At 34.4% G+C, this 22851-nt stretch overlaps 1 protein-coding gene across 2 annotated transcripts; it reads right to left on the bottom strand.

Annotated features, from left to right (window-relative positions):
• Window positions 1-13858: 13858 nt before the first annotated feature.
• On the bottom strand, window positions 13859-16429 carry LOC127842127 (uncharacterized). Of its 2 annotated transcripts, none has more exons than XM_052371478.1 (4): window positions 16241-16429; window positions 15169-15193; window positions 14472-14626; window positions 13859-14284 (listed from the first exon to the last, which is right to left on the bottom strand). In XM_052371478.1, the coding sequence occupies exons 1-4, from the start codon at window positions 16293-16295 to the stop codon at window positions 14106-14108; spliced, it is 414 nt and encodes a 137-aa protein (XP_052227438.1). In that variant the 5' UTR covers window positions 16296-16429; the 3' UTR covers window positions 13859-14105. The 2 variants fall into 2 exon arrangements, with proteins under 2 accessions (XP_052227438.1, XP_052227436.1); XM_052371476.1 differs by having other exon boundaries at window positions 13859-14305; window positions 16241-16415.
• Between the last annotated feature and the right edge of the window lie 6422 nt (window positions 16430-22851).

Below are 22851 nucleotides of genomic sequence, written 5' to 3'. Positions count from 1 at the left end.
TATGTGCTGTTAGGAGCATAGCTATATGTACATGTAAATCTTAAAATACCTTATGTCTACCACTTCTTTTGGCGAAATTTTTTGGGAAGTGTGAACCAGCTGAAAGTTAACGTAGATTTTGACGCTGATATTAGTTATTATGCTCCCCCCAACTTATGACCAGAATTCAATGAAACTTTATGGGAAGCTTCACTACCAAGAGGAGATGTGCATATTATAAGCCGGTTCTGGTCGGATGATTTTTCACAGAGTAATGGCCCTTTGAAATTTTCCATTAACTGCACATATAGTGCAATTCTTGTCCGGGCTATTTCTCAGCAACTGATGACCGGAATTCAATGAAACTTTATGGGAAGCTACACTACCAAGAGGAGATGTGCATATTATAAGCCGGTTCTGGTCGGATGATTTTTCACAGAGTTATGGCCGTTTGAAATTTTCCATTAACTGCACATATAGTGCAATTCTTGTCCGGGCTATTTCTCAGCAATTAATGACCGGAATTCAATTAAACTTAATGGGAAGCTTCACTACACAGAGGAGGTGTGCATATTATCAGCCGGTTCTGGTCGGATGATTTTTCACAGAGTTATGGTCCTTTGAAATTTTCCATTAACTGTACATATAGTGCAATTTTTGTCCGGGCTATTTCTCAGCAACTTATTACCGGAATTCAATGAAACTTTATGGGAAGCTTCACTACCAAGAGGAGATGTGCATATTATCAGCCGGTTTTTGTCGGATGATTTTTCACAGAGTCATGGCCCTTTGAAATGTTCCATTGTACATATAGTGCAATTCTTGTCCGAGCTTTTTTTCAGCAACTTATTACGGGAATTCAATGAAACTTTATGGGAAGCTTCACTACCAAGAGGAGATGTGCATATTATCAGCCGGTTTTCGTCGAATGATTTTTTACAGAGTTATGGCCCTTTGAAATTTTCCATTGAACATATAGGGCAATTCTTGTCCGAGCTATTTCTCAGCAACCTATTACGGGAATTCAATGAAACTTTATGGGAAGCTTCACTACATACAAGAGATATGCATATTATCAGCCGGTTATGGTCGGATGGTTTTTCACAGAGTTATGGCCCTTTGAAATTTTTCATTAACTGTACATATAGGTCAATTCTTGTCCGGGCTATTTCTCAGCAACTAATGACCGGAATTCAATGAAACTTTATGGGAAGCTACACTACCAAGAGGAGATGTGAATATTATCAGCCGGTATTGTGGGATATTTTTTCACAGAGTTATGGCCCTTTGAAATTTTCCAATTACTGTACATATAGTGCAATTCTTGTCCGAGCTATTTCTCAGCAACTTATTACGGGAATTCAATGAAACTTTACGGGAAGCTTCACTACCAAGAGGAGATGTGCCTATTATCAGCCGGTTTTTGTCGGATGATTTTTCACAGAGTTATGGCCCTTTGAAATTTTACATTGTACATATAGTGCAATTCTTGTCCGAGCTATTTCTCAGCAACTTATTACGGGAATTCAATGAAACTTTATGGGAAGCTTCACTACCTACAGGAGATATGCATATTATCAGCCGGTTATGGTCGGATGATTTTTCACAGAGTTACCCTTTGAAAATTTCTATTAACTGTACATATAGTGCAATTCTTGTCCGGGCTATTTCTCAGCAATTAATTACCGGAATTCAATGAAACTTTATGGGAAGCTTCACTACCAAGAGGAGATGTGCATATTATAAGCCGGTTCTGGTCGGATGATTTTTCACAGAGTTATGGCTCTTTGAAATTTTCCATTAACTGCACACATAGTGCAATTCTTGTCCGGGCTATTTCTCAGCAACTAATGACCGGAATTCAATGAAACTTTATGGGAAGCTACACTACCAAGAGGAGATGTGAATATTATGAGCCGGTATTGTCGGATGATTTTTCACAGAGTTATGGCCCTTTGAATTTTTCCATTGTACATATAGTGCAATTCTTGTCCGAGCTATTTCTCAGCAACTTATTACGGGAATTCAATGAAACTTTATGGGAAGCTTCACTACCAACAGGAGATGTGCATATTATCAGCCGGTTATGGTCGGATGATGTTTCACAGAGTTATGGCCCTTTGAAATTTTCTAAATCTGTACATATAGTGCAATTTTTGTCCGTGCTATTTCTCCCCAACTACTGACTGGAATACAATGAAGCTTTATGGGAAGCTTAACTACCTTGAGGAGATTTGCATGTTATTAGTGGGTTCTGATAAGATGATTTATTAAGAGAGTTATGGCCCTTTTAAATTTTCAAGTTGCGAAATCATCCATCGTATTATTTTGTCCAAAGTTATGCCCCTCAAGACGTTTCCTTTTATCTGAATATAAAGTGCAATATTTGTGACAAAAAAAACTTTGGGGGAGCATCACCCGTCTCTGACGGTTTCTTGTTTACTACCCGCTGGCCGCCAGTGACACTACGTCACTAGGCCCATTTTTTTTTGGAAACCTTGATAACTTTCCTCAAGTAGCGTTTTTATTGCCCAATCATCACACATTTTTCTTAGAATGTTTCTTATTACGATATCTCAATTGATAAGAAAATGGTATCGTTCTGTTGAAATGTATTGCTGCCACGGTATGTGTTTGTTAAGCTTGTAATTTTGACTGAAGTGCAACCATTTGACAAAGGTTGAAGTTGTTTATTTTTGAAGACGATTACCATAGTTAAAGAGATACTATGATAGTCTGATGTGAGTACAATTCGAATCGCGCATCACGTTTATGGCATTTATGTACGTTCCCGTTTTCTATATGTTCATTTGATTAAAATCGTTTAAGATGCGCATCTGGTTTGTGTTTTCTCCACTGATATAGTTTCTAATGTTTCATAGAGTGCTAAAATCAAGATATATCGTTTTTCTGTTTCATGACATGCTTTTAGTCTTGTAAACTCCAACTCCACATAGTTTAGTTCCTTCTGGTCTCAGGTGGGCAACTTTTGGTAAATTGCCTTTTTAATATATTGTGTTTTTTGTATATTTGGTATACACATATTTGTTGCTATTTTACACAAGAGAAAAGGGTGTTTTTTTATCAAGAAAATAAACTTGCGCTTGGTGATTGTTATTCATTAAACCTTTTATACTATCAATGATCTTTTTGTAATAACCTTTCATATTCCACTGAAAAACAAACACAAAACCTTCTAATACAGTATATGTAACAGAGCATACTTGACGCTTAAAAAGCAAAAGTAGGATAAAATAGTGCAGATGCACTCTTGAGTGCATATGCACTCATGTAGAATATTGGAAAGAGATGATGCAATAATAAAGTTTCCGTTAAAAGGGAAAAGGGAAACGAATTGAGAGGGAATTTTGTTTTGACATCTGTATCAAATCAAGATTATGAACATATCTTTGTCATTTTGTTTGTCTCACTTAATTTGTTTACAGTTGCGAATATCTGTGAGATATTTCTTTGATGTTATCGCTGTTGCCCAGCTATGGTGAATTGGAAACATCGTAGTAATTAATACATCCATAATGTCCAAAAGCGCTAACATTTTTATTTGCTGACGAACGTGCTTAAGTAACCAAATTTATTGACCTCATCAAATAATCAATTTCTTTTGGTCGTATTGATTTTTGTTAGTTGTTATTGTTCTAAATCATGACGTTGCAGTTTGTGATATTTTTTTTCAACTAACATTAATTTGGATTGATTATTTGTCATTTGATGTTAAGGAACGATATATGATTGTGCTTCAAGTAGTTCTACTATGTGTGCAAAGTAAACTATTTTTTATGTTAAACTTATTTATTGTTCAAAAATGGTTTTAAAACAAGTATATACATGTCTATTAATTACATGTGCGTTTCTGGTGAGGTGTTATACAACTATACTAAACGTCCTGTTTCTGTCCAGTTTAACAAAACAGCGACTGATAAATCATTTACGTGAATATTACGAAATCTGACCAAATGTAATGTAATGCTCACCCACTATGTCTTTGTTATTATTGACGAATGTACAAGTATAAATTGCAATAATACTTTTTTACTCATAACGAAGACAATTGACAGTTGTGTCATATTAGTAAGCCATATTTAATTCGTATCCACCGTCATATGAAACAGAACTCACGAACTCGCGAATATTAAATGTAATAAAGAATAGCATTATTTAAAGTAACTTTGCTTAAATCTTATTTAGGCATTCCTCCATATACCCATTTATGCCTAGTGGACTCTCCCATCCTTCTAAATTGGATCAATTTATTTCCAAAATTAGGGATGTCTAGTATATTTATTTCTATATTTAGAATATTTCTTACAGAAATTCCTTTTAGCAAACAACGCAGACCCCGATGAGACGCCGCATCATGCAGCGTCTCATCTGGGTCTGCGCTGTTTGCCAAGGCCTTTTTTCTAGACGCTAGGCATAAATGGGTTAAGCTATATGGCTATGGCACCGAGAAGGAATACGCAGACTATGATAGCCCTCATGGCTTTTGCTGAAAGCATAAATTGTTCCAAGCAATAATATTAACATTCTGTACTGCTCATTTCGTATGTGCATTGATAGCATGAATCTTTGTTTATTTTATAAAAAAACAACTGACCAACGTGTGTTACTATGATTAAACATTTTCACAAGTTATTATTATTTTAATCTCTCTCTCTCTCTCTCTCTCTCTCTCTCTCTCTCTCTCTCTCTCTCTCTCTCTCTCTCTCTCTCTCTCTCTCTCTCGTGGGAATTCGTTGATCACGCGAAAACAACTCATACGTGGCATAATTAAACGTACATTTTGACATTTTACATAATCACATACATTTAAATGATGTGCAAGCATTAATGTATGGTCTATGAGTGCAAAATAATAAAAGATTGTTTCGGTACATTTTTTGTCCGTGCAAATGTTCGCGAATCATTGGACCTAATTTTAATATTTAAGAAATGCACTAGCCTATATAGTCAATAAAATGTTGATTACAAAGTATGTTTCTTAAAGTGGGAATATGATTACAAATAAAAAAAAATGCATCCGTTATATTCTATTCACGTTTTTCAGGTTAAGATAATTTATGTGTTTTTTTTTGTTTCAGTTCCTAGCCAAGTTGTTTATTATTTCATAAAGCACTTTATGTTTAAACCGTCCCTTGCAAGAAAATTTATATTTCCAGTTCGAGCTACGATCGATTTTCCGTTGCCTTAGTTTCATTATCACGTGAATCAATGCTCGCTTATTCAAATAAAAACACTGGTTTACACTTAGATCTCAGGACAGTACCAAACGCAACACAAGTTTAACGACTGCAAATTTAAGCCGAGCGATGGCGATTGAAATTGATGAAAAGAATAAATCCGTATGAATCGGTAAAACAAAATTTACCAGATGCAATCGGTGGAACAACATTTAAGTAAATTATCTTGACAACTAGGTGAAAATTCTACAGAGATGAACTGATGAATATTGAAAGCTTAACCATTTTCCACTGAATACGCTCCTATATTGCCCCATAGTAGCATACTAACGACGAAGTGTGTCGAGCAACACAGTCTATTGTGTGCTTTGTTAAATAAAGGAATACCAAGCCCGGAGAGCTTTTCATAATGGTCAGAAGGAGAATACAATATTATTACGTATTTATTTCTATTTAATGAAAATACAATAGGAATGACCTTCATGTAGTTTGATTTCCTTAAATCCCAAGCGGCCTTTGTAGCTGATACATTATCAGTTGAGCAACTCTTCTTACCATCCGCTATTCTCGAATATGTGGCAAAATACAACTTTTCGTAATACATTATGAGTAATCAAACTCAAACTTAAGCAATATGTAAAGCCAGAGTAACCTTTTTGAGAACTAGTCAGCGCAACTTTTTAAACTACTAAGCGCAACCTTTTTGAACTAGTCAGCGCAAATAACGTGTGATAAAAACCATTTTCAAACCCCATAATATAAAACATTTATAAATGAACATTAATCTAGTTGCATAGCAATTCCAATTCAACAGCAATGCAGGAGCGTATGTATTTGATGACTTGCACTTTTTTGTTTCAATATCACGAGAGCTAATCAACTTTCACAATTGGCAACGGTGACATGCGATTTATGCCGTTGTCAGGTTTTTTGACAAGATTTTGAAACCAAGCATCATATCGTATCAATTCCAGACCATCGTCGTAATGCCTCACATGAACAGGCCGTAATGCAAGATGTAAATTTAATGATTGCATGGCTTAAAGGGTATATGTTCAATAAAAATATTCCACTCTTAATACGCGTCATCTCGCTCAAATCACTTAGTACATCGAATAATGTGTTTGCGTGCTCGTCTAATAATACATACAGACACAAATCAGATTAAATATTCAAATCACAGAGCGTTGCGATTGCAAGCAAAAACGGCTATTAATATCTGAAATGTAGTAAATATTGTGTTCACAGGAATATTGACTACGATTAAAACAAGAATTACTTCAATGTATGTAATTATTTGTTAATTGTGTTTAACGGTATAGTATACTCCTAAATACATTATGTCGATGTATTACTTTTTTATCCTATACGCTTTAGGCTAGAAAATCCAATTATATTATGTATTTTTTTGCAGTCAATAGACAACCGACGATGAAAACTAATATTTTATCAAGGCTTTATCCTTCATGGCATCCAAGATGTCACAATTGGTCGGTCTTGTGCTATTTTCGACCTCTACTTAGCAAAGTTATCGCACACTACACTAAAGACTTCTCCGGGCTCCAGTCGACAATTAATTGGATTCAATCCTAATTAAGGATCAATTCACTTTCTTTTTTTATTTGCAGCATACACACACTGAGCATTTTAAGTCGACTCTCGATGTGTTTTTTTTTTATTGTATAAGCCTTTTCCGTTGTACTGTATTTTTACTTCTAATATATTTTATGAAATACTGGTGGCATGGTTCATCATATAAGAATACATTAAGGCTTAGCAGTGATGAATCATTTGTTTGAATCAAAGAAACATGTTAAAAAATGCTAAAATGTGTAAACACGACAAATAAAAAATGATCTTTTGATAAAAAAAGTTGATAGTTTGATGAAGAACAAACTGTAAATTTAACAGCAAATTCAAAATGGATATATGATGGGCAGTGTTTTGGTTAAAAGAGATTTATTTTATGAGATGTAGTAAACAATAATGACAAAAGATAAGGTCTTCTTGGTACTTGTCAAAGAATATCACATACACCTGAGTATTGGGACTTTATTGTTAGTTATCTATGAATGACCATCGTAAATTAAAACTCACATCTCTGTGTCAATGTGGGTGGTATTGTAAATTAAAACTCACATCTCTGTGTCAATGTGGGTGGTATCGTAAATTAAAACTCACATCTCTGTGTTAATGTTGGTGGTATCGTAAATTAAAACTCACATCTCTGTGTCAATGTGGGTGGTATCATAAATTAAAACTCACATCTCTGTGTTAATGTGGGTGGAAACTTTAATTAAAACTCGCATCTCTGTGTCAGTGCGGGTGGTATCTTTTCACGTTTGGATAGATTGACAAAATTAAAAAAAATGTTTCAGATTCGCAAATTTTCGTTGTAGTTATGATATGTGAGGAAACAGTAATACTGAACATTTACCAAGCTCTTAAATATCCATTATTTGTTTCTTTAACGATTTAAAAACGTGAAAATGATAAAGTTGTGCAACGCGAAACGATTGCATAATTTGGAGGGTTCGGGTGTTATCGTTATAGTTTGTGATTCTACGAGGATTGCTTATATTAAGTATAAAATACACCACACATCGTATGAGCAGGTATTGCCGAGTGGTCGAAGCGATAGACATTTACTCCAGGGGTCAGTGGTTCGAGCCCAGGTAAGGGATACATTTTTTCATTCTTAAATTTTATTCTTGTTGTTTTAACTGCAGCTTTTCAGATGCATTGTTTACATTTATCAATATAAAGCATTTAATGACAAACTTCAACATCTGCATAAATGTGAAAAGGCCCCTTTAAATTAAAATGTGCATATGTGTTCCAATGTGGGTGGTATCGTGAATAAAAACTTGCATCTTTTATTTTTGTAAGTCAAGGCATTTTGGTTTATGTTTGCCATACTCATCGAGGTATGGTGACATTTATTTAAGTAGTTTGTCCAAATCGATCACATGTTCAGTAATTAATGGCAAACAGAGAAAAAAGCAGCTTTATGCAAGTGGTTACTAATGTTGTTTTTTACTTAACCAGAAGCTGGACAAACATGGCACAAGTGCTGATTGCATTACAATAAATACCAATTACTGCTTCTGAGGTTGTTTATTTGGTGAACACGGCAATACAGAAAATAGAGATTATCAAAGTCCTTCGTTTTGTGTCGTCGTCGTCCATTTTGAAATCCCGCGGTAAAGCAATTGTGTGTACTGCAAAATAATTGTAATTCAAATGTGATCATAGAAAAATAAAACAGTTCGATATAATAACTCAAAATTAGTCTCGATAAACGAACTTGCGACGAATTACGATAAAGAACTGTTTTGTTTAAAAGTCAGGATTAGATATGAAAAGGCAGCAACATACCTTTTTGGGTTCGGTTCGCACCTGCCTGACATGACCTGAAAATCCCCTACTTATATACCATTTCCCTTTTCGTGTCTTTAAATGGTGAAATAATTAATGTCTTCATTCTGTTTAATAAAGGACCACCAGAAACACACAATTTATCAAATATATAGTGTTATTTAAATACATTGTTCCAATAAAAATACGTCTTAATATAATGGGAGAACATCAATATGTTTAATGCTACTCTTATTATGGCTGAACGCCCCTCATTATTATGCAAGACGCATTTGAAACGAATATATAACCTGAAATGTCTTGTCATTAATAACACGCTAAGGTTATACCTTAAGGTCAATGGACGAAGTTGCTACGTTCAAGCTATCGGTCTTACTCAAACGATCTCTTAGCGTGACCTTACGCAGGCCAAACTTACGATGGGATGTGAATTTGTTCATGTGTAACTCCATAAGTTAACGAGAACAAAATCGTTCACTGTTTATCAGCAGTTACAATTCAACCTAATATTGTTTGTTTTCGGGATGTTATACATAAACGCTACATATTCCAATTTGATTAATAATACAAATTTCATGCTATTTGTTGCATTCTTATAAGAAAATAATTGTTTGTTTACTAGAGCTAAAAACAGCAATTAATAAGCGTGAGTTCATTGGTATTATTACCCTCAAAGACATTACGCGGGCTATTTTACTGTCTGAGTTTTCATGTATAGCTTCTGCTGTAATTGTTGGAGTAACCCTGTAGAATTGTTTGGGCGCATTGTCCCATAACCGTGTCTGAATCCTATCTTGCGTTATTTTTCTGTGATTAGCCCGTGGTTCAACATGAGTATCCGTGGCGATGTGAATATGTGGCGTTAACAATGTAAATAAACAGTGAGAAAAAGCATATATAGATCTATGATAAAAAGAAAATTTGTGACAGGATAAATAGAATAATAGGTTGGTGACCTGGATGGAGAATGTTATCTGGCTCGTCGGAGGATCTTATCGGGTTTGCCTTCGGCTCACCTAATAAATGCCTCCGACTTGCCAGATAACCATTCTCTATCCACGTCGCCAACCTATTATTCTCCATTTATCCTGTCACATGCCTTTAATCAGCCTGATAACCAGGTAACCTAATAACCCAAAAGATATTAGGCTAGTTTACCACGTGACCTCGAATATCCGTCAGTCGCTCAGTTTAACTGTGAAATGACGTCGTTTTTTACGAAATGACGTCATTATTCAAGCGAAACTCTCCATTTAAACTATTTTACAGTGTACATAAACGGTGAAAAAAGCATAAAAAAAGAAATAAATGTGACATGATAAATAGAATAATAGGCCGGTGACGTGGATGGAGAATGCTTATCTGGCTCGTCGGAGAATCTAGTCGGCTGAGCCGTATATTGTTGGTACCAAATTTGATAAAAACTGTACCAAACAAGTTATCAACAAACAACGCATAATAACAACCACGTATAATGGAACCTTAAAGTATGGATTATATTGTTGCAGGAGGATTAAATTTGTATTGCTTTACTGTATATTGAAGCCATAATCATATACTGTGTAACGAAAGCTAAATACACCATCCAAATGTTCATGGTCGCCAGGACGCAGTGAAGTTTAACTTATGATATGAAAGAATGAGTGTGATGTTGAAGTCTCGCCGTTAAACCTCTAAATAATAAACCTGTGGCATATTGAACTGTGTATAAAGTATAGACAGCCTCTTTTGCAGGGTCGAAAACAAGCCAATGGCTAACTTCATGGGTTGTTCCAGTAAAACTGTCCCCCATATAATAAATATAAGGGCGCGATGTCGACATACCGAACAGCGGGTAACGGTAGTTGTGAATGAGGTAGCAATGGTGTGAAAAACAATTAAAATATTTGAATACATTATTAAAACAATCTTTGTGTTTTTGCACTTCGTATTTTTGCTGAGTTATTTGAGACACTAGTTGGCACTAAAGAGCGTGAAAATATGGTATCCCGCTGATTTGTGTGTTTCAATATTGAACGTTCTACAGTGTAGTGTTAGCACTGCAAATGCGGTGCAACCACAGTATTATGTCAATATCCCTGTTAAAGCGGGAATGTACGGCATTCTTATCAGCTGAATTCATGTGTTAAAAGTGTTTAAGTACCATGCCTTTTAACCGAAGTCCTTAAACCTAAATTATGTGTGCTATATTTGATTCCCGCATCACGTTTTTGCATTCATGTTTTCATTGTATGTCCGCATATGTATATGTAATTAAAATCGTTTTAGGCGCGCATTCGGTTTGTGATTTATCTACTTAAGTTTCTTGAGTTTCAAAGATGCTAGAAATGTGCCTAGAAATTATTATTTTTTTGTTCCATAAGTACTGTTATTCTTCTTAACTAGACCTCCTCATCAGAATACTAGTTTAATTCCTTCTCTGGTCTCTTATGAGCGCATCATATTCTATTGCCATCGTGTCATGGTGTTTTGTGCATACACATGTTTTATTATGTTTTACTTACGCTGGTTGATTGCTGTTGATTAACCCTCTTATATTATCAATGATCTTTTAATCTTTCTAATATATTCTATATTCTACCGGCAATCAAAAAGAAAACATAATACATAATATCTAGTCGAAAATACATGACGCTTAAATAGAAAAGTAAGATATGCGTGTGCATATGTACTCGTATAATATGCGTGTGCATATGTACTCGTATAGAATTTTGCAGAGAGAAACTACATAAAACAGGGTTTTGTTAATGTTGCTGTGAAAACATTCCAAATTAAGGATATACATTGTATGCGATAGTGCATGTTTCTATTTGGGAGAACTGCAACGAAATTGTCTGTTCCTTTTCAAAATGTTCTTTATTCGCGTCCAGTGATAAAACAGGTCAAACATTCGTAAACGCTATCGAACTGCGTGGATAAAATGCAAAGCGCTGAAAAGAAAACTAAACTGCAAAGTGAACACTGAAATGACATTATTTCTCCGACAAATTTGCATTTAACGCGCTCATGGCAGAAACAGAATATTTTGTCCAAAAATAAGATCTTTTAGCTGTTGTATAATAAAAAATATTGTTTTAACATAACGGTCAAAGGTTGTCAATAAACATTTAAATTCATTACTACATTATAAATCATTATTATTAAAAGTATATTATTAAAAAAAAATGTTGAAGTAATGCATTTATAAACTCCACACTTTTCCACTAGATGTGACTTTCGTTTGAAAATACATTCTTTACACGAAAAATGTAATACAAGCGGAAAGTGTCGTCATTGATTATCCTGTGCGGACTGCACAGTCTAATCTTTGACGACACTTAACATTGCAAAACCCCGTTTTCCCAGATAAAAGGCTCATTTCTTTGATGCAGAACTTAGTTATGTACACAATCCTAATCCCTTCACTTATTAATACAAAACAACGTCCGTTTAAAAATATGCCCCATTTATCAAATGGCTAGAGTTGAATTTGGTAAGATAACATACAACATGAGTCATTGAAATACGTTGATAAACATATAGTGATTCGACGTGTCTCAATAGTTAACGTGATAAAGAATGCAAACTTACGCGTGTTTGTCATAGACTCTTAGCGAGGCCGCTATATGTGATGTGTCTTTTGAAAGGCTTGGCTTTGAATCGTTTGTTTTGATACACACATTGTATGGTGATGATCCAATCTATTAAACTTTACGATCGAAGAAAACTTGAATGTTACTTCATTGCCATTAGTGTTGCCTGGTATTTAATTAATGTACCATGTTTGAATGTTTTATCATTGAAAAATTTACTAATCACGGTTTCAAAACACAAGTGTTAGGTATACAATTATGTTGCGAAACAATAAAAAACAAACAGAAACACGACTGACAGATAGATGTGCAAAATCATCAGTATTTGATAAATGCGAGTGATGGTAGTGAAGATAAAATACACTGCGTTCATATTGTCCAGTTTTAATTGTCTGTCCGCATGAATGTATGTAATTGAGGTTCTTTTCGCACTGGTGTACTGCTGAAATTAAAAAAAAAGATAATAAATATAGACGCCGCGTATCTCAGGGACGAAACGATCTGCTTGTTGGAATTTTTCGTTTTAAGGAATCTCTTCCAAACAAAAATCAAGTCTATTCGAAGAGTGTCGTCCCTGATTAGTCTGTGCGTGATGCACAGGCTGATCTGCGACGACACCAATCGCAAATGAATTAAGCACCGTTTTCCCAGAGCGGGATCAATGTGCATCCTTTATTGTAATATTCTACAATCACGTCTGTGTCCAATGTCTGTAACACTTACTATACGATTGGACAAATGTTAACACACGTGACTGTGTCAAATCGACGCTTGTATAATTTGATATATAAAGGTTGTTTACCATTAATATCGTGTTTATGATGTGTATCATTGATTTTATTTTTTCTGTGAATTAACAGTTCACATGTTTTTGTGTTGTTGTTGTTTTTTAGAGGAGGGGGGTCACCTGATAATAAAGCGTAAAACCACACGTAATACTGGTTTTTAATATAACACAATTAAATCTAATCATCAATTGATATTAGTTGAATTCATTAAAAAAACATCTTCACAGGTCGCCGTGGCACAATGGATACGGTTTCCGCCTAGCGATCGGAGGCCATGTGTTCGATCTCCAAAATGTTCTTTAAATCTCTCCCAAAGAGACCAAGAACTGATTCTTGGCCCATGAAACGGACTCGAAAGTGTTTTAAATAAGCCTTAAGCTTTCGATGCTATCGAGCTGAAATAAATAATTTTAAACTAATATCATGTTTGCGTTCTCAGTGAAATCAGATGTGTATTAGCACTGATATTGTGTGTAATTTAATAACATTTAAATGCCAGAACTTGAAAAAATATGTTTTTAATACATTTATCAAATGTCATGGTTGACAATTTAGATATGTTAAACGACATATAATGGTATTGTGCACTTATTTTGATTTGCTTTATCCGAATAACTAGTACCTTTTTTATCCATATTACCACACGACGCTTTCTTTTTGACACACCGTTTGTTATAAAAACCTACGTAGACAATAATCTGGGTTTGGACGGATGACCCTATCCGAAAGGATCATTAACGTTAAAATTAAAAAAAGGTGAGATGTTCTCTTTGTTAGATTTGTAATCATGTTCCTGACATACGGACAGAAAATCATTAATATTGACTGATGCAATCGCGCACACACTAGTACAGACAAAATGCCCTTTATTACTGACGTACAGGTGACAGGAACGTAGCAGGAATATTTAGTAGCATAGGCAAAAACTTCTGTTTCAAGAATATTCAGTTTTCACATGTTTTAATATCGATATAATAAACTTATTTAATCATTCGTCTATCACGAAACTTTGTTTGCTAACTAAATACAATCAAGAAATGCTTAAATCAGCTTAATGTTTTTAGACACTTTAATTTAACACAGACAATGTGAACCAATCCCTTCCCAAACTGTTTACTGATGGTGCCTCCAATGCAGACCCAACTAGCGAAAGAAGATGAGTGATTGGGGACGTCATTTTTGTTGAACGTCTACTGTAGTTGACCATACTTGGGTGGTTGACCATGCATAACGGGTTGATTATGCATCATTGGTTGACCATGCGTAGCGGGTTGATTATCCATTATTGGCTGACCACCCATAGCGGGTTGATTATGCATCATTGGTTGACCATGAGTAAGTGGTTGCCCATACTGCATCGTACCGGGCACTGCATTAACAAATGCCACAGCTGTAAAAACACACAATACACACATAGTTTATGTATAAAAACATTAACAATCACAAACAAACACCTCATCGCAATCTTCAAATTGTCACGAAATATATATAATTACTCAGTAAATTGAATAATTTCATGAGAATACAAGTTCAAATAAGAGCATAAATACACATACTAGAAGCTGCTGGTGGAGACTGTCGACAACATTTCCTGGCACAGATACAGATCAGACCCACGAAGATACAGATCAGACTGAGACTGCTGAACGAGAGGGCAATAATTCCAATCGCAATAGCAAGCCCATCGTCCCGATAGTAATAATGATTGTTACTGTAATACAAGTTATGTAACAGAAATAATAAAATGTCCAATTATCGTATGCAGAAATAAATTGTATTTAATGTTTAACTTATTCAATTCGAATTAAATAATACAATTTAATTGCTAAATATAAAAACTACTTGCAATCAAAATTAATTAAGTTACGTTATTAAATATGGCAAAAATATGTACCTAAAGCAAAACATGACTTTCTGCATCCCGGACAAGTCAATATCCTTCTTTCTGATTAAATATTTATTATTAATCTTGCCTACTTAACCCATCTATGCCTAGCGTCCTGAAAAAAGGACATTGCAAACAGCGTAGACCCAGATGAGACGCCGCATGATGCGGCGTCTCATCTGTGTCTGCGCTGTTTGCTAAAAGGATTTTCAGTAATAAATATTCTAAATATAGAAATAAGTATACTAGACATCCCTAATTTTAGAAATAAATTGATCCAATTTTGAAGGATGGGAGAGTCCACTAGGCATAAATGGGTTAATAAATGAAAAATCGTAGGAATAACTCTCATAACAATCGCAACTTACTCGTAATTTGATCCTTGTGTAGACGCTGGAAGAGATAACATGAACAACGTCAGATAGCATGAACAACGTCAGATAACATAAACAACGTCAAATAGCATAAACAACGTTAGATAACATGAATAACGTCAGATAACATGAACAACGTCAGATAACATGAACAACGTCAGATAGCATAATCAACGTCAGATAACATGAACAACGTCAGATAGCATGAACAACGTCAGATAACATGAACAACGTCAGATAGCATAAACAACGTCAGATAACATGAACAACGTCAGGTTGCATAAACAACATCAGATTACATGAACAACGTCAGATAGCATATACAACGTCAGATAACATGAACAAAGTCAGATAGCATATACAACGTCAGATAACATGAACAACGTCAGATAGCATGAACAACGTCAGATAACACGAACAACGTCAGATAGCATGAACAACGTCAGATAACATGAACAACGTCAGATAACATGAACAACGTCAGATAACATGAACAACGTCAGGTTGCATAAACAACGTCAGATAACATAAACAACTTCAGATAGCAATAACAACGTCAGAATGCATAAACAACATCAGATACCATGAAAAATGTTACCTTTCTGTGAGGACACATATAGCATGAACAATGTTACTTTTCTTTGAAGGCACATATAGCATGGCCAACGTGACCTTTCTGTTAGGACACATATACCATGAACAACGTTTTCTTTCTGTTTGGACGAGATCGAGAAAGCTTGAAAAACGTTTTGTTTCGTTGAGGACACAGATAACATGAACAACGCTACCTTTCTGTGTGGTCACGGATGACATGAACATCGTTACCTTTCTGGCGGGAAGAAATAGCATGAACAACGCTCCCTTTCTGTGAAGACTTGTCACGTGTATAATACGCTTAATACATTTGACTTTAAAGCCGTCATCCGTTATAACGACAATGTTAGTAATGTAAGGCTTCACGACTTTTAAGCAAACGCAAAGCGTGTACATATTGTTGTTGTTTTTACAGAAAATTAAAGGTTTTATTAATGTATATGTAAAAATGCAATTGCGAGATGAATCATACCTGAATGTATACATCCGATAAATAAACACGCCAAGAATAGTAAAACACATGCCATGTTGCGATCTTACTTCGTTAATCTGTTACCTGTGCGGGCTCTGCCACACTTGTTTCGCAAACTTTATCTAGCAAAATGACACCACTGCGGTTGAAACGTTCACATACTATTAATCAAGCAAAACTGTGTGCTTAGAGATAAGAAAATGTCAATACATAGCCATGCCCCATCCAAATGTGTTCTAAAGGAAACACAATTTACTATTTGATTGCCGTGTTATCAGAATGAAGCCTTCCAACTAAATCAACAGCAAAATTGTCAACAGCTTGTCATTCAATCTTTGGTTACCGGGTCGAAATATTGGTAATGTTAAATACACATGGGAGTTCATAACACAGACATGGATATCACAGACTGCCTTTGAATATACACGTTTTCGAGGGCATTATCATCTGCTGGCGCTCGAATAATCCGTCCCTGCCCGAGTGCGCAGAGAGAGCGCCCGCAGATGATCATGTCAGAGAAAATGTGTATTTTCGCTATTATTGCATAAACAAATAACACATACAAAAATAAAATAATATTGAAAACAATATGTCATGTTCATTCGACATCGACAAAATAATTCGATTATTTCATATGACGTCATACCGTTAAAGGTTATGTTTTACATATGCCTCACTCGGTCATCATTTACCTTCGGATAGGCAGTTTTCGATTTAAAATGTGTTCAAACAGTGGATTAATGCAAATTTGAAATGAAGCCGCGCAAAGTAAAAAATGAGGAATTATTTTGGAATTTACTGGTCGTGACGGATAAAAAATATCGTCAGAATAAGTGATTAGTTTCATATATGTTTATTTCGTACAAGTCTATCTTATTTCGTTCCAACTAAATTTTCTAAAAAATAATACTGCCAACATATTGTCACTAAAGTATTTCATGCATACAGCAGGAACGTTGAAGGTACATAAACACTTACATTAACAGCATAAGTCTTTTGAGAGTGTTGAGTAAATAACCTTCATTCACAGGTACTTGAATATTTTTTTTGGTTCTTATATACACATGTATATAATTAGAGTCAAGGTATCCAACGATGATTTCACATGTGTATTAAATAACACAATCCAACAGCATGAAAGATCAAATAATGCACACATATGTCGTTGTGGTTGCCAGTAGGAAGCGTCCATCTATGATAAATCACCTTTTATTTGATGAAACTCCACCAAGTATGTCCAAAACCGCTAAAAGTTTCACAAATATGACCCCAAAATCGTAGTGTGTAATTCCGGACGTCCAGCTGTCAGTAATGAATGAAGGCGATTTTCGTTCGATTTTTCACAATCAAACAAGAACTTTGCAATAAACTCCCCGTACGTTTTTCATTTACTAAGTTTTCTTCGAATGACGTCGTTCTTTAGTCCCAGTTGAACGGTAAAAAGTCGGAAATTCAGAAGAAACAACACATTTAGCGTACTTTCACTTCCACGACCACCATTGTGGGTTAGCAATCGGTTTAACGAAAAGAAGACGTTTCCATTGGTTGAAAATAAAAATTGGTAAACTTGTTCTATAATTCAACCAATCGACAACAAGATAAAATTTAGCGCGTTCCAAAAATAACATGTATGCTTTTTCGAACTTACATGCTATACTATTTGGTGTAATTTATACTTTTTCTGAGTATTTTTGTTCTGCCGTTACTAAAGAACGATGTTTTTCGAAGGAAGTCAGCTCGCTCAAATCACTTAGTACATCGAATAATTTGTTTACGTGCACGTTTAATAATACATACAAACGAACATCAGATTAAATATTCAAATCGCAGAGCGTTGCAATTATTTATATCTGAAGTAAAGTAAATATTGTGTTCACAGGAATATTGACTACGATTAAAACAAGAATTAATTCAATGTATGTAATTATTTGTTAATTATGTTTAACGGTATAGTATACTCCTAATGTATTACTTTTTTTATCCTATACGCTTTAGGCAAGAAAATCCAAATTGTATTATGTATTTTTTGCAGACAATAGACAACCGACGATGAAAACTAATATTTTATCAAGGCTTGATCCTTCATGTCATCCAAGATGTCACAATTGGTCGGTTTTTTGCTATTTTCGAACTCTATTTAGCAAAGTTATCGCACACTACACTAAAGACTTTTTCGGGCTTCAGTCGACAATTAATTAAATTCAAACCTAATTAAGGATCAATTCACTTTCTTTTATTATTTGCAGCATACATACACTGAGCATCCTAAGTCGGTGTTCTAATGTTTTTTTTTTATTGTATTAGCATTTTTTGTTGTACTGTATTCTTACTTCTAATATATTTTATGAAATACTGGTGGCCTGTTTCATCATCTAATAGTAAATTAAGGCTTAGCAGTGATGAATAATTTGCTTGAATGAAAGACACATATTACAAATGCTAAAAAGTTGAAACATGACAAATAAAAAATGATCTTTTGATCGAAAAGTTGATAGTTTGATGAAGAACAAACTGTTAAATTTAATTCGAAATTGACAGACGATGGGCAGTGTTTTGGATAAAAGAGATTTATTTATGGGATGTAGTAAACAATAATGAAAAAATTAAAGGCCTCCTTGGTACTTGTCAAAGAATATCACATAAACCCGAGTCTTGGGACTTTATTTTGTAGTTATCTATGAACGACCGTTATTCTCTGCATCAATGCGGGTGGTATCGTAAAATAAAACGCACATCTCTGTGTTAATGTGGGTGGTATCGTAAATTAAAACCCACATCTCTGTGTTAGTGTGGGTGGTGTCGTAAATTAAAACTCACATCTCTGTCTTTTTGTGGGTAGTATCGTATATTAAAACTCACATATCTGTGTCAATGTGGGTGGTAACTTTAATTAAAACTCACATCTCTGTGTTAATGTGGGTGGTATCGTAAATTAAAACTCACATCTCTGTGTTAATGTGGGTGGTGTCGTAAATTAAAACGCACATTTCTGTGTCAATATGGGTGGTGTCGTAAATAAAAACGCACATCTCTGTGTTAATGTGGGTGGTGTCGTAAATTAAAACTCACATCTCTGTGTTAATGTGGGCGGTGTCGTAAATTAAAACTCACATCTCTGTGTTAATGTGGATGGTGTCGTAAATTAAAACTCACATCTCTGTGTTAATGTGGGCGGTGTCGTAAATTAAAACTCACATCTCTGTGTTAATGTGGATGGTGTCGTAAATTAAAACTCACACCTCTGTGTTAATGTGGGTGATATCGTAAATTAAAACTGACATATCTGTGTTAATGTAGGTGGTATCGTAAATTAAAACTCACCTCTGTGTTACTGTGGGTGGTGTCGTAATTTAAAACGCACATCTCTGTGTCAATGTGGGTGGTGTCGTAAATTAAAACTCACATCTCTGTGTTAATGTGGGTGGTGTCGTAAATTAAAACTCACATCTCTCTTTTAATGTGGATGGTGTCGTAAATTAAAACTCACATCTCTGTGTTAATGTGGGTGATGTCGTAAATTAAAACTCACATCTCTGTGTTAATGTGGATGGTATCTTAAATTAAAACTCGCATCTTCTATTTTCGTGAGTCAAGGCAGATTGGTGTTTGATTGCCATACTCCTATAGGTATGGTGACATTTATTTTAGACGTTTGTCCAAACCGATCACATGTTCAGTAATTGATAGCAAAAAAGGCTTCTTTTTGCAAGTGGTTACTTATGGCGTTTTACTTAACCAGAAGCCGGAAAAAACATGGCACAAATGCTGATTGCATTACAATAACTACTCATTACTGCTACAATAACTACTCATTACTGCTACAATAACTACTCATTACTGCTACAATAACTACTCATTACTGCTACAATAACTACTCATTACTGCTACAATAACTACTCATTACTGCTACAATAACTACTCATTACTGCTACAATAACTACTCATTACTGCTACAATAACTACTCATTACTGCTACAATAACTACTCATTACTGCTACAATAACTACTCATTACTGCTACAATAACTACTCATTACTGCTACAATAACTACTCATTACTGCTACAATAACTACTCATTACTGCTACAATAACTACTCATTACTGCTTACAATAACTTACTCATTACTGCTACAATAACTACTCATTACTGCTACAATAACTACTCATTACTGCTACAATAACTACTCATTACTGCTACAATAACTACTCATTACTGCTACAATAACTACTCATTTACTGCTACAATAACTACTCATTACTGCTACAATAACTACTCATTACTGCTACAATAACTACTCATTACTGCTACAATAACTACTCATTACTGCTACAATAACTACTCATTACTGCTACAATAACTACTCATTACTGCTACAATAACTACTTCATTACTGCTACAATTAACTACTCATTACTGCTACAATAACTACTCATTACTGCTACAATAACTACTCATTACTGCTACAATAACTACTCATTACTGCTACAATAACTACTCATACTGCTACAATAACTACTCATTACTGCTACAATAACTACTCATTACTGCTACAATAACTACTCATTACTGCTACAATAACTACTCATTACTGCTACAATAACTACTCATTACTGCTACAATAACTACTCATTACTGCTACAATAACTACTCATTACTGCTACAATAACTACTCATTACTGCTACAATAACTACTCATTACTGCTACAATAACTACTCATTACTGCTACAATAACTACTCATTACTGCTACAATAACTACTCATTACTGCTACAATAACTACTCATTACTGCTACAATAACTACTCATTACTGCTACAATAACTACTCATTACTGCTACAATAACTACTCATTACTGCTACAATAACTACTCATTACTGCTACAATAACTACTCATTACTGCTACAATAACTACTCATTACTGCTACAATAACTACTCATTACTGCTACAATAACTACTCATTACTGCTACAATAACTACTCATTACTGCTACAATAACTACTCATTACTGCTACAATAACTACTCATTACTGCTACAATAACTACTCATTACTGCTACAATAACTACTCATTACTGCTACAATAACTACTCATTACTGCTACAATAACTACTCATTACTGCTACAATAACTACTCATTACTGCTACAATAACTACTCATTACTGCTACAATAACTACTCATTACTGCTACAATAACTACTCATTACTGCTACAATAACTACTCATTACTGCTACAATAACTACTCATTACTGCTACAATAACTACTCATTACTGCTACAATAACTACTCATTACTGCTACAATAACTACTCATTACTGCTACAATAACTACTCATTACTGCTACAATAACTACTCATTACTGCTACAATAACTACTCATTACTGCTACAATAACTACTCATTACTGCTACATAACTACCATTACTGCTACAATAACTACTCATTACTGCTACAATAACTACTCATTACTGCTACATAACTACTCATTACTGCTACAATAACTACTCATTAATGCTACAATAACTACTCATTACTGCTACAATAACTACCTCATTACTGCTACAATACTAACTAACTACTCATTACTGCTACAATAACTACTCATTACTGCTACAATAACTACTCATTACTGCTACAATAACTACTCATTACTGCTACAATAACTACTCATTACTGCTACAATAACTACTCATTACTGCTACAATAACTACTCATTACTGCTACAATAACTACTCATTACTGCTACAATAACTACTCATTACTGCTACAATAACTACTCATTACTGCTACAATAACTACTCATTACTGCTACAATAACTACTCATTACTGCTACAATAACTACTCATTACTGCTACAATAACTACTCATTACTGCTACAATAACTACTCATTACTGCTACAATAACTACTCATTACTGCTACAATAACTACTCATTACTGCTACAATAACTACTCATTACTGCTACAATAACTACTCATTACTGCTACAATAACTACTCATTACTGCTACAATAACTACTCATTACTGCTACAATAACTACTCATTACTGCTACAATAACTACTCATTACTGCTACAATAACTACTCATTACTGCTACAATAACTACTCATTACTGCTACAATAACTACTCATTACTGCTACAATAACTACTCATTACTGCTACAATAACTACTCATTACTGCTACAATAACTACTCATTACTGCTACAATTAACTACTCATTACTGCTACAATAACGCTCATTACGCTACAATAACTACTCATTACTGCTACAATAACTACTCATTACTGCTACAATAACTACTCATTACTGCTACAATAACTACTCATTACTGCTACAATAACTACTCATTACTGCTACTGAGGTTGTTTATTCTGGAAGAGAAAACAAGAAACTTTTCACAAACCAGATATTGATATGGGAACAAGTATTCATAATATATTTCAGGTGATCAAAACAAATACTGTATCATAGGTAGCAAATTGTATAATATTGCAATATTTGGATATATATATATATATATATATATATACAGAAACTAGAAACTAATATATATATACTATAACTATAACTATAGTATATATAGTACATACATACACTTGGAGACTTTT

The sequence above is a fragment of the Dreissena polymorpha genome, chromosome 8 (genome assembly GCF_020536995.1).
Source record: "Dreissena polymorpha isolate Duluth1 chromosome 8, UMN_Dpol_1.0, whole genome shotgun sequence".
NCBI classification, from domain to species: Eukaryota; Metazoa; Mollusca; class Bivalvia; order Myida; family Dreissenidae; genus Dreissena; species Dreissena polymorpha.
This window is presented reverse-complemented; position numbering and strand designations above follow the sequence as displayed.